This window comes from Phyllobates terribilis, unplaced genomic scaffold (assembly GCF_046119375.1).
Source record: "Phyllobates terribilis strain yellow unplaced genomic scaffold, ASM4611937v1 Scaffold_11__3_contigs__length_659146591, whole genome shotgun sequence".
Taxonomy (NCBI): Eukaryota; Metazoa; Chordata; class Amphibia; order Anura; family Dendrobatidae; genus Phyllobates; species Phyllobates terribilis.
In genome coordinates, this window is record NW_027362771.1 from 397,465,512 (window position 1) to 397,478,476 (window position 12,965).

General features: G+C 45.2%; 1 protein-coding gene across 2 annotated transcripts in view; it reads left to right on the forward strand.

The window, feature by feature from the left end:
• The first annotated feature begins 4,509 nt into the window (after positions 1 to 4,509).
• The window catches only part of AP4E1 (adaptor related protein complex 4 subunit epsilon 1), an 80,285-nt gene continuing 71,829 nt past the window's right edge, over positions 4,510 to 12,965 (forward strand). For both annotated transcript variants that reach the window (XM_073653043.1, XM_073653045.1), the window contains exons 1-5: positions 4,510 to 4,743; positions 5,097 to 5,168; positions 8,704 to 8,827; positions 10,371 to 10,444; positions 11,138 to 11,259. In XM_073653043.1, the coding sequence (XP_073509144.1) occupies positions 4,615 to 4,743; positions 5,097 to 5,168; positions 8,704 to 8,827; positions 10,371 to 10,444; positions 11,138 to 11,259 (521 nt within the window). In that variant the 5' untranslated portion in view covers positions 4,510 to 4,614. The remainder of the gene's footprint in view (positions 4,744 to 5,096; positions 5,169 to 8,703; positions 8,828 to 10,370; positions 10,445 to 11,137; positions 11,260 to 12,965) is intronic.

Genomic DNA, 12,965 nt, shown 5'->3' on the forward strand with positions numbered 1-12,965 from the left:
GGGCACAGCACATGCGGATTATCATTGGGGAACATTGCTGTCCTTCTACCATGCGTTTTTAATGCGTTTCCTCAGCTGCAAAAACGCTGCGGAAACGCATTAAAAACGCATCGTGTGCACACAGCCTTACCCAGCATCTGGCCCTGAACAGCTGTGGGAGGACCGGCCTGGAGGGCATTTGCCCCTCTGCCCACCAGCCCAGCCCGCCCCTGCCTCAGCGTAATGTAAGGTGCCCCAGCGAGGTAGTCGTGGGCGAGTTGTAGCCCCTGCTCGCTTTGGCACCTTACAGACAATTCGTGTCCTACCTCTGATGTGTGGCTGTGCATGTGACATTCTTCACTTACTTCACACCATCCGGTCGCAGCTGTCTCCAGACATTTCTCTTATGGGACCAGGGCAGTAATAATTTCAGAGGACACAAAGTTATTAACCATAACTGGGGCTTTACAGTACTTGGGGGAAAGGAGTCATTACAATATTTACAGTCTGGTAGATTGGATAAGGCACAACAGGTTCTTGTCTCCCATACAGGTGCTAAAATCATCTTCAGCCCTGGTGCCCTCTTTGGGTGAAGCATGTCTCTGCTTCTATTCCTTAGCCTAAGAGACGGTTCCTCATTTCCCTGGACGTCCGCACGTAAGAGTTCCTGTTATGTCCCTGACAGAGCTTCAACTGACCCAAAAATAACGGCTGCTAATTTTAGCACACCCCGAGGCTCCACCCACTAAGCCATCTGCTTAGCAACTGCCTTGCCTCTCACTGACAACTGTGCCCAGCAGTGGCATCTTGTGGCTGATAAAAAGTACTGTAGCCCCACAAGGAATTATATCTAACCTCTAGACATGCCTAATGTCTATCCCTGTCACTACGTTTCCCCCTTACTCCACTGACTGCGCCACTGAAATTAACCCCGTAACTTGACCTAATAGCAGTTCAGAGAGTGCCTAACTATGAGGATATGTAATTCTAACTATTTCAGTCCCAGGGGGAAGGTTACACCCTTACTCACTATTACAGTGACATGGACCTGCGCCTGGGAATCACCGCTACAGTTAGCGCTGTTCCCAAGCACTGGGTGCTGAACGCTGCCCTCGTCATGGATCCCTGCTGGTGCTGCGATCAGCACCAGCAGGGACAATAGTGAAAGCAGTAGTCTGCTCCCGCAGGTTCCGCTTGCAAAGATAAGATTAAAATAATAAAAACCGTATACTCACCTCTCCTAGGTGTCCTCCGCTGTAATCCATGCGACCGCTCACACAGAGGAGCCGGGGAGAATGAGCAGCTCCATAGCTGCGCTCAGTGAGTGAAAGGACACCGCTCCTGAGCGCAGCTGAAGCGGCTCATTTTCCCCGGCTTCTCTGTCAGCGGTCAGAGGATTACAGCGTGGGACACTTCGGAAAGGTGAGTATATGGATTTTATTATTTTAATCTTATTTTTACACAGGGACACTGCGGGAGCAGATTACTACTACCCTCATCATTGTCCCTGCTGGTGCTGATCGCAGCGCCGGCAGGGAACCATGATGAGGGCAGTGTTCAGCACCGGCGCTTGGGAACAGCGCTAACTGCAGAGCCGATTCCCAGGCGCCGGTCCGTGTAATCCTGATGCGGCAAACAGTTGCCACACAGGACACGGATATCTCCGGTACCGTTTTTTCCAGTACCGGAAATAGCCGGACGTGTGAAACCGGACTAATGCTATGTAATCTCACCCGCGGTGCAAGTTTACAAGACGCAGCATGTGAATTTCGATCTCCAGTGTATGACCAATAGCATGTCATTAGATGCGGTATATCTGCATTTAACTAAACACAAGTGCGGAAATTACAATGCAGCGTTTTGGATGCAGCAAAAATACTCTGCATCCAAAATGCTACCATTCCTGATCGTGGGCATGTACAAGCAGAATTTGCAGTGGTGCTCTGTATCTAAGGGCAAGAAGCCTTTTATTGTGTAAAAATGTTGGGGATGGGAATGGACTGGAACTACATGGGACAAATGCCCCTGCACACTATGTGCCCCTCCACCTTGGAAATTTTGCTTGCATTGCATCATATATTTATACAAATACATGATGCAAGCAAAATTTCTAAGTACACAGTGTGCAGGGGCATTTATCTTTATGTAGTTTCAGTCCACTCCTCTCCCATCCCCAAAAGTATGTACAAATTTTAAAAATGTCAATGGCCCCCTGCCCTTTCATACAAAGTACTGCTGGCTACCAGTTCCACTCGCACAGACACTGAGACACACGATGATATAAGCTAATGTTTGTCTGTGGCAAGTGGCAGTGGAACACTAGTAGGCAGCTAGCCAGCACTCTGTATGAAACGGCAGGGGACCATTGTCATTTTATTGATATACACAAATAGCATACTTTTTAGGCTATGTGCCCACGATGCAGAAATGCTCCGGATTTTTCCTGAGCGTTTCTGCATCTTCCTGGCAGAAAAAATGCATGCGGATTTTACATGCGTTTTTCCTGCCAGGGACAAGTGTAAGTGAAGCGTTTTTAACATGCGATTTTGCATGCGGGTTGTCAAGCGCTTTCCAAGCGATTTTAGCATCACCGCAAATCAGCGGTCGCGTGACCTGTCACATGACTACATGACGTCATGGCAGGTCCTTTTAGACCATCGAGAGCCGCCGGGAAGCATCACTAAGGAGACCGGGGGACATCAGAAGGGAAGTATAATGTATTTTTTTATTTTAAATTCTTTTTTTTTTTTACAGGTACTATGGTACCTGGATCTGGAGGAGAGTCTTCTCTTCTCCAGACCCGGGTACCATCCGCACACTGAATCGCTTAATATCCGCATGTGCACATGTAGTCATGCGGATATTAAGCGATCAATTCAATTCAAGTCAATGGCGGCGAAAACGCTGTGATTCCGCAAATTAATTGGTATTGCTGTGGATTTTTCCGCAATATCATTGAGGAACATAGCAGACCTTCTACCAAGCATTTTTTAAGCGTTTCTGCGGCGGAATTGCCGCTGCGGAAACACTTAAAAAACGCACAGTGGGCACACAGCCTTAGACCGAATACACACTGTTTGAGACTGGAGCAGGGCTCAGTAGGAGACCAGGCAGCAGGCAAACTCTGGATCACGGTGCGTGGGGTGGGAGTCGGCTCCTCTTCGGCAGAGCAGAATGACACTGGCTTGTGTGAGTCATTTCATCTTTTAAATAGACCCGCGCCCACGCTGTGTATGCTGGGCCCTGCCTGACATCATGTGGCATGGTGGTTCCAGCATCATTTAAACTGCCCGCGCTGTAGCATATGCAGCCGTGGCGGCCGGATGGGAGCGGCTGCGTGATCCAGCGTGTCTGAGTGGCTCCTTTCAGTGGTGACGATATGAACCTTCTGCCAGGGCAGTGGTGACAAAAAACCCCATGGGATTGCGCATTATAATGGGAGCAATTCATGGGCCCCGGGCAGTGGCCCAGATTGCCCTCATTATAATCCACCTATGATTCTGTACCACAAATCGGTTGTCTATGCTCAGTATTTGTAAGCCAAAGCCAGGAGTGGGTGATAAATACAGAAGTGGTAACATGTTTCTATTATACTTTTCCCCTGATTGTTCCACTCCTAGTTTTGACTTACAAAAGCTGATGTAAAATACTGACCAAATACTGAACATGTGAACGTGGCTAAAGGGTAAATGCATAATACATGGATAGACAGTAAATCACTAGTGATGAGCGAGTATGTTCTGTTAATCCTTTCGGCGAGCATGCTTTTCCGAGTATCTTCAGCGTGCTCGGGTGTTATGTTTCACTCACTCAGTGCTCATGAATTGCAACTGTTTGACAGCTTCAATACATGTGAGGAATGCCTAAGGAACAGGCAATCCTCACATGTTTTAAAGCTGTCAAATAGTTGCAAATCATGAGCACTGAGTGAGTGAAACATAACACCCGAGCACGCTGAAGATACTCGGAAAACACCCGAGCATGCTCACTCATTACTATAAATCACTGAATTACAAGGTAAGAAGTAACAACAAAGCAGAAAAAACTGTCAGAGAACAAATCCCTAAAAGCTCAGCCATTTGCTCCCTGTATCAGGCCACGTGTCAGCGTTTCGCGTGGGCTTCCTCTGGGGTTGTGGTCATAGCCTTAGAGATTATCTGCTAAAAAAAAAAAACAACTCTCCATGTGAATATAGACAAAAACTTCCTAGCATTCAGCTTTCCCAGACCCCTGAACAGCAAAGTTGCCTGTGTAGTGGCATTAGTGGGGAAATGAACGCAGCCTTCCACCATTATGAAAGCTGTGTGCTTCTCTGATTTTTGCATTTCCCCTTTGTATATAAAGTTGTGGAGTTTTTGTGATTTTTTCTGCTGCTGCCCCAGTAGGAGGCGCTGCTCCTGTAGCCTTATCTACAGCTGGAGACGGAGCTCCTCGCATTGCTCGTCACTACAGTGACAGAACACGTGACGTCATCTGTGTCACACCGACACACTGCGCAGTGCCAGCAGACGAGCGCCATCTAGTGTCTGCTGTGCGGTCATTGCGTATAGTGATGTCGCTGAATAAAGTTGTGTTGTGTTGAATTGAAGCGGAAGTGCTGGATGATGCCGGTTGTTGTTGTGAGTGTGGAGCTGGATGATGAGTGAGATAGTGGAGCGGACCCTGAGCGCTCTGCCGGGACTTCTCCTGCAGGAGCCGGCGCCCGGGCCCAGCTCCAAACTGGGGAGCCTGATCCGGAGTATAACAGGGCTGAGCTCCAGACAGGTACGGGCTGCTGCTGTGCAGGGCTGTCATTAGCCATCTGTGTATCTGTGTGTTATATGTCTGTATCGGGCTGTGTATGGACGTATCCTATATATATATAATCTGTCTGTCGTCCCTGATGTTCTACTGGGACTGTCTGCCCATAGATATTCCTGATTAGATGGATTCTCTGTGCCCTGCAGATTATCATCCATAGTGAGTGTGTGCAGCCTGACCACTGACAGTCACTTATGGAGCATAACATGACTGGTCTCTCACCTGCAGCTCCCTGTACATGCTGGGAGTTGTAGTTTTCTTCCAGTTGATCACTGTTATGTGTCAGTTAATGTTACTTACCTGTGTTTATTTCTTAGGAGGAAGAAAAGCTTATCCAGCAAGAACTTGCCAACTTGAAAACCACTGTGTCTTCACCTACCACCACCCTGGTAACCTTCCATATATGTATTATCTCACTACAGTCCTCCTGGCATGTCGCCGCGGCTGCCGTTTTCCCCTTTGCCACGGCTGCCGCTTTCCCCGTCGCCGCGGCTGCCGCTTTCCCCGTCGCCGCGGCTGCCGCCTTCCCCTTCGCCGCGGCTGCCGCCTTCCCCTTCGCCGCGGCTGCCGCCTTCCCCGTCGCCGCGGCTGCCGCCTTCCCCGTCGCCGCGGCTGCCGCCTTCCCCGTCGCCGCGGCTGCCGCCTTCCCCGTCGCCGCGGCTGCCGCCTTCCCCGTCGCCGCGGCTGCCGCCTTCCCCGTCGCCGCGGCTGCCGCTTTCCCCGTCGCCGCGGCTGCCGCTTTCCCCGTCGCCGCGGTCGTTCATTGACTGCGCTTCTTCTCTTCTATAGATGTGTCCACATTAAATGTCACATCTATTTTGTCAGGAAAGGGAGAATGTCTAATTTGTATAGAGGTCAGGGAAAGAAGGGTCAGGCATGTTGGATTCCAACATTTCCAATCTTTTTGCTCCCACAGAAGCTATGTCCCTGCCATTCCCCTCAATCGCGCACACACAAGTGTGCATGTGTCCCAGAGAGGAGGGCGCAATAGCTGCTGGCTAACCTCTATCTAAGATGCATATACACAGGCCAATTATTGACACCGTGTCTCCCTAGGAACGCTTATTTTCTGATAATCACAGACTGCTTATCTCTCGCTGAAAGAGCAAAATACTCATTGTATATAATGCTTCAAAATGATCAATGACAGTCTACAGTCATGGCCAAAAATCTTGAGGCGAACGCAAATTTGATTTAGATTTTTATATTGTGACTTTGTGTTGGATTTTGTTAATTGATAAAAATGAACTATTAAGGCCATATTCACACTTTCAGTATTTGGTGAGTATTTTTTTCCTCATTATTTTTAAGCCAAAACCAGGAGTGAAACAATCAGAGGAAAAGTGTAATAGAAACTCCTCACCACTTCTACATTTTTCACCCACTCCTGGTTTTGGCTTAGAAATACTGAGGTAAAAATCTCACCGAATACTAAACTTGTGACCGTGGCCTAATACTTCTATTTTTTTTAAATATTTTTTCACATCTGCCTAAAACTTTTGCTTTAGACAAAATAACTTTGCAGGAAGTACGAGGATTGGACAGTAGACTATTGAGTTAAAGTTATTTTCTCTGATGAAGCCGCCTTCTTCAGACTGTTTGGGACATCTCAAAGAATGATTGTCCAGAGAAGAAAAGATGAGTACTACCATGAGTCCTGTGCCATGCCAATAGTATAACATCCTAAGACCATTTATGTGTGGGGGCTTCTTTTCAGGGCCTTACTCACAATTTTTCCTGAGAACACACCCATGAATAAAGAATGAGCTCTAAACATCCTCCAAGAGGATCTTCTCCCAATCATCCAGGAGTAGATATGAGCGAACCCGAACGGCAAAATTCGGGGTTTGTACCTGACATCTAGTGTCTGGGGCTAAACTCCATACACGGACTTCTACTGGAAGTCCGCTTTACGAGAGGGAGACCCCATTGATTTCTGTGGGGTTCAAGTTCGGGTACAGTTCTCGTACCAAAGCCGAACTTCGAACTAAAGTTCAGTTGAACCCGAACTTCCATGAGTCCGCTCATCCCTATCCAGGAGCAATCTGGTGGTGAACCATGTTTTTTCCAACATGATGGAGCACAGTGTCACAAGGCAAATGTGAATTAAGTGCCTTAGAGAACAACACATTGAAATTTTTGATCCTGGAAACTCCACAGATCTCATCCCTCTAGTCAATCCTCAAAAAGTGGGGGCATAAACAAAAACACAGAAATTGTGATAAACTGCAAACACTGATTGGGCAAGAATAGGTTGTCATCAGCAAGGATTTAGTCAAGAAGCTAATATCTAGCCTAACAGGGAATAGTCTTGAAAAATAAGGAACAGTAATGTAAATATTGAGTCTTTACTTTAAAGGGATATTCCCACCTTTAAGATCCTTTCCTAATATGTAGTAGGTATAATAATATTAGCAAATACTTCCAATTAGAAATATAGTAAAGTTATTCTGATTCGCTATTGCGCAGGCATTGCAGGACCTTAGGTAGATATCCATGGTTACGACCACTAGCTATCACAAAATCAGTGGTCGTAACCATGGATACCTAAGGTCTTGCAGTGAGGAAAGAGACAGTGAATCAGAAAAACTATACTACATTTCTAATTGAAGGTATTTGACAAAAAAGACTTGGGTATATTAATAGATCACAGACTGCACATGAGTCAACAGTGTAATGAAGCAGCAAAAAAGGCAAACACAATTCTGGGTTGCAATAACAGAAGCATACAGTCTAGATCACGTGAAGTAATTATCCCCTACTACTCCTCTTTGGTCGAACCTCATCTGGAATACTGTGTCCAGTTTTGGGCACCACATTTTAAAAAAGACATTGAAAAACTGGAGCAAGTTCGGAGAAGAACAGCCAGGTTGGTGAGCGGACTGCCAACTATGTCCTATGAAGAACGGTTACAGTATCTGAGAATGTTTAACTTGCAAAAAAGAAGACTAAGAGGAGACTTAATAGCTGTCTACAAATATCTGAAGCATCAGCTGTATTCTCATTTCCACATGGAAACACGAGAAGCAATGAAATGAAACTGAATGGGAGAAGATACAGATTAGATATTAGAAAAAAATTTTGACAGTGAGGGTGATCAATGAGTGGAACAGGCTGCCACGAGAGGTGGTGAGTTCTCCTTCAATGGACGTCTTCAAGCAGAGGCTGGACAGACATCTGTCTGAGATGGTTTAGTGACTCCTGCATTGAGCAGGGGGTTGGACTAAATGACCCAGGAGGTCCCTTCCAACTCTAATATTCGATGATGATGACGATGATTATTATTACTATTATACGTACTACATATTGGGATATGATCTTGGAAACTGGAATACCCCTTTAAGTTTGATGTATTTGTCAATAAATGGTTAAAATCTTATGAAATGCTGATTGTACTTCAGTAACCATAGAATTATCTGACTAAAGATCGAAAAACACTGAAGCAGCAAATTGTGCGAAAACCAAAATTTGTGTCACTCACTTGGCAGAGGGAACCTGCTCTTATACAATAAAATATTAACTAGATTTCCATACTATACTATATTTGGAAATGTATCTTTTTATCAGTGGTCACTTTCTGATAATGAAGGACCATGGTAAGTTACCACCTACTGACCGGACCACTTGGATGTCCTACTATTCCTGAGAATAATACTCTTGCATTGCTGATTAGAATGGAGCACAGACCCCCAGGACCTCCACCGATCATGAGAATGAAATGCCTTATTGGATTGGAGCATTAGTGCACAATGCCAGCTCCATCAGCTCTGCTCGTCTCTTCCTTCTCCAGCAGTCGGTCACAGGTTGTTTCTGTAGTAATATACCCAATATTCAGAATGTTAAGTTCATGTTTTGACTGTATTAATAGCAGAAGTGATTTGTTGTGATATTGGCACTAATCTACACTCTGTATTTATGTGGCAGCGGCAGATGAAGGAATGCATGGTGAGACTGATCTACTGTGAAATGCTGGGCTATGAAGCTTCGTTTGGGTACATTCACGCCATCAAATTGGCTCAGCAAGGAAACCTCCTTGAAAAACGTGTCGGTATGTAATATTCTTTTAATATTTCTCTTGGTGTTCTGTAGGGACTTAGGCAATTTAATACTGATGTTTCTAGGAAAAAGGCAGAGGAAAATTGCTATAAATCCTTGGGAAACCTCTTCCATTTGTATATTTGTCTTTAATGGATTTTCCAAGATTGGTTAAAGCTTGAAGGGGAAATGCTGTACAATAAAACGGGATCTCACTGAATAAATTCCCCTCCATTCCTGTTTACTGTAGCGATAACATGCCAGTCTACCCAGTGACATGCCAGTCTACCCAGTGCAGCCCATCTCTAGCTCAATGCGACACTCACATCAGGAGCGCTTTGTTTTTCCTCCCGGCCCATTTGTCTCTGCACTGTTCCGCAGTGTTCGGCTCCCCGGCGCAACAGTGCAGAGACAAACGGGCCGGGAGGAAAAACAAAGCGCTCCTGATGTGAGCATCGCATTGCGCATGCGCGGGAAATGAGCAACACCAGTGCACATCACAGGGCCCTATGACGTGCAGGGGAGAGGACATACTAAATAAACAGGCAGGGATTTCTTGGTGTCCGGGGGACGCCAAGCATGTGAAAACAGATTTTATAAAACTCCATTTCACTGCAAGCAAACCTCTACTATGGGCCATACAAGTATGTATAGATTTACCTTTCTATAAGCTGTATGCCCATATTAGAGGTCTCAAATCTCCCAGGGGGTGACAGATTCCCTTTAACCCGAACCTACGGCCGCGTACAGTAAATTTGATACACTGCCTATTTTGCACGTATCCCCACTTACGAAGAATGGAGAGGTCTGTAGTTTTTATCGTAGGTACACTTGAACTGTGAGAGACAGAATCTAAAAAATAAAAATCCAGAAAATCACATTGTATGATTTTTACATACTTATTTTGTGCACTAAAATGCATTTTAATTATTTGATACAGTAGAAAAACAGAACTTAATATTTGGTACAGAAACCTTTTGTTTTCAATTACAGAGGTCAAACGTTTCATATAGTTCTGGACCATATTTGCACACACAGCTGTAGGGATTTTGGCCCACTCCTCCATACTGATCTTCTCCAGATCTTTCAGCTTTCGGGGCTGTCGCTGGGCAATTTTGAGTTTAATAGTGGTGGCGATTAGAATAGATGAAACAAGTGCAGGTTCTCTTGCTACTTCGAGACTAGAAATGCAGCACCATTTTTAAAACCCTTGTCTTTATGCTAGTAAGGATCACTTAGGGGCTCCTCTAGCCAAATTTAATATCTGCTGTGTAGAAGCGACTCCCATTCTAGAAGGGTCAAGCAATCCTAAAACTACAAGGATGAATGGCCACAGTGTAAGACTAGATTCTCTCTGCAACTGCTGCTGCAGGATGAATGCCTGACCACATTAATCTTTCCCTGGCAAAGTCAGTAGTTTACAGTGGCTCAATGAGTTGCTCCTGACCATGACGGCAATTCATCAGCATGTGCTAATAGTGAGAGACATAATGTAAATACTTTAATTGTGTTTGCTGTTTATGGATCTTGATATCCATATATTTTTTTTTTTGCAGGCTATTTGGCAGTGTCATTATTTCTACATGAAAACCATGAATTGCTGCTTTTGCTTGTAAATACTGTTCTAAAGGTAAAATCAAGTTTTACTGTTTTAAATGACCTCTCGTATGTGTCAGAGATAAAAAGGGGTCACTTGTCGGCACACTGAAACATCTGATACTAGTTTTTAGCCAGAGAAGCATTGCATGAACTATAAGTGTTCTTAGGCCTGCTTGGCACTCTACAAAAGAAGAAACGTTCCCCCTTAAACCAGCCTCTTGCCTAGCCAAATCAGATCTCCTGCTTTGCACTGATGTGGGGCAATCACCCCAAAACATGTGTCTGCAAATGGAGTTGTCTGGGTCTTACTTTTTATCTTAAGTCATATGGTGTGGCTCTTTAAAGGGTTAATACTGACTTTAAGGATTCCAACAGGTGGCACCAGAGTTCAAGTCATCTTCCTCTCTGAAAAGAATATTTGCATAGTTTTAGATTTAAAGGGATTTTTCCATCTTGACAACCCTCCTGAGAATGAGCTATTTGCCAGAGGGACTCAAAAGTGAATTGTATATGGATGGCTTTCTATTGAAGTCTGTGAGTGGCTTCTGCTGTGTACAATGTCTTGTCATATATATTAAAATTAAGTCATATTTTTAAATTTAAAGGGAAAGTCCTATTTTTGAGTGTACCTTGAGCTGCAAACTGTCACAAATGTAATGACAGTCTCAGCATTATATGTTATACTATGTATGTTAAGAAGTAAAGCACAGATGCCCTCTCACAGGATCTACAGAGCACCAACCTTGTGGAGATGTGCATGGCACTGACTATTGTGAGTCAGATATTTCCCCGGGAAATGATTCCTGCTGCTCTTCCGCTCATCGAAGACAAGCTGCATCATTCAAAGTAAGAAAAATTCTCTGTATATGTGTTCTGTTGATGTGTAGACTTAAAACACTTGCTGACTCCTTCTTTGGGCACTGCCCCGGTTTGTTCCTGTTTCAAGACCTTCTGAAGGTGCATGGACCAACGTGACTGGCGGGACTTACATGTCTCAACTTTTAACCCCTTTACGACCTTATACGTATCCATATGTCCAGGTCGTCTGGTACTTACCGACCTTAGACATATGGATACGTCATGGCGATTTTGCACGCACAGAAGCTGTACACGCGTTATCGCCGCCGGGTGTCAGCTGATTCTGCCCGCACTGCTCCTGGCACTTTAACCCCCTGAATGCTGCGATTGCAGCATTTAGCAAGCAGGGAGAGTACGTCATTGCCGGGGCCCTGATGTCGTCATTTCGACATCTCGGTCACCAGGCACTAGCAAGAAATTAAGATCATGCGCACTGCGCATTATGAAAAAAAAATCCAAAACAATAAAAGTACACACATTTTGGTATCTCCGCGTTCGGAATGACTCGACCTATAAAACTGTCCCACTATTGAATCACTTTAGTGAACACCGTAAAAAAACAAAACATAGTTTTTGCCTAGTTTTTTATCGTTCTACCACCGAACAAAAAGGAATAAAATGCAATCAAAAAGACGAACGTAAATTAAAATGGTACCTCTGTAAACATCATCTTGTGCCGCAAAAAAACAACCTACCATATAGCTCCATCAGCCGAAAAATAAAAAAGTTGTAGGTCTGAGAATAAAGCAATGCAAAAATAATATTTTTTCCCAAAATATTTTTTTGTGTAAAAGCGCCAAAACATAAAAAAAAACTACTGTCTTTTTCGGACTATAAGACGCACTTTTTTCCTCAAATTGTGGAGGGTGCGTCTTATAGTCCGATATATGTAAGCTGTGGGGGTAGCTGCATTGGCGGAGGAGCGGGGCACAGGAGGCAGTAGCCTGCTGCTGCATCCTACACTGTGCCTGCTGCTAGAGAAAATGAATATTCACTGCCCCCCACGCCCATGGGCGTGGGGAGCAGTGAATATTCATTTTCCTTAATAGCGCACACACTGTACTTGCAGCGCGGCTCCTGGTATGTATGGCACCCTGCACCCCTCATTTTGGTATGTATGGCCCCCTATATCCCTCTTCCTGGTATGCCTGGCACCCCCTGATCCCCCATCATCTTGCACACAAAAAAAGAAACCATTATATACTCCCCTCCTCTGCATCACCGCTGCGTCCTGCTCTACTGCCGACAGGGATCTCACTGTGTGAGCCGCGCATGACGTAACTGCCATTTGCCCTCACACTGTGCAATGCTGTGCCGGAATAGTCACTGCTCCCCACGTTCTGCAGTCTGTGTGCCCGCTATTGAAGACCATGAATATTCACTACTACCCACTCCCATGGGTTGTAGTGAATATTCATGGTCTTTAATAGCGGGCACACATGACCGCCCGCTGCAGCAGGAGCCGCGCTGCGGGTACAGTGTGCGTTCTATTAAGGAAAGTGAATGGTCACTGCTCCCCACGCACACGTTGTAAAATTTTGTGAACCATCTGTGGTTTCAAGGAGCTCCCCACACATCTAGATAAAGGCCTTGAGGGGACTAGTTTCCAAAATGGGGTCCCTTGTGGGTGTTTTCCACTGCTTAGTTATATCAGTGGCTCTCCAAACCCGACATGACACCCACAGACCATTCCA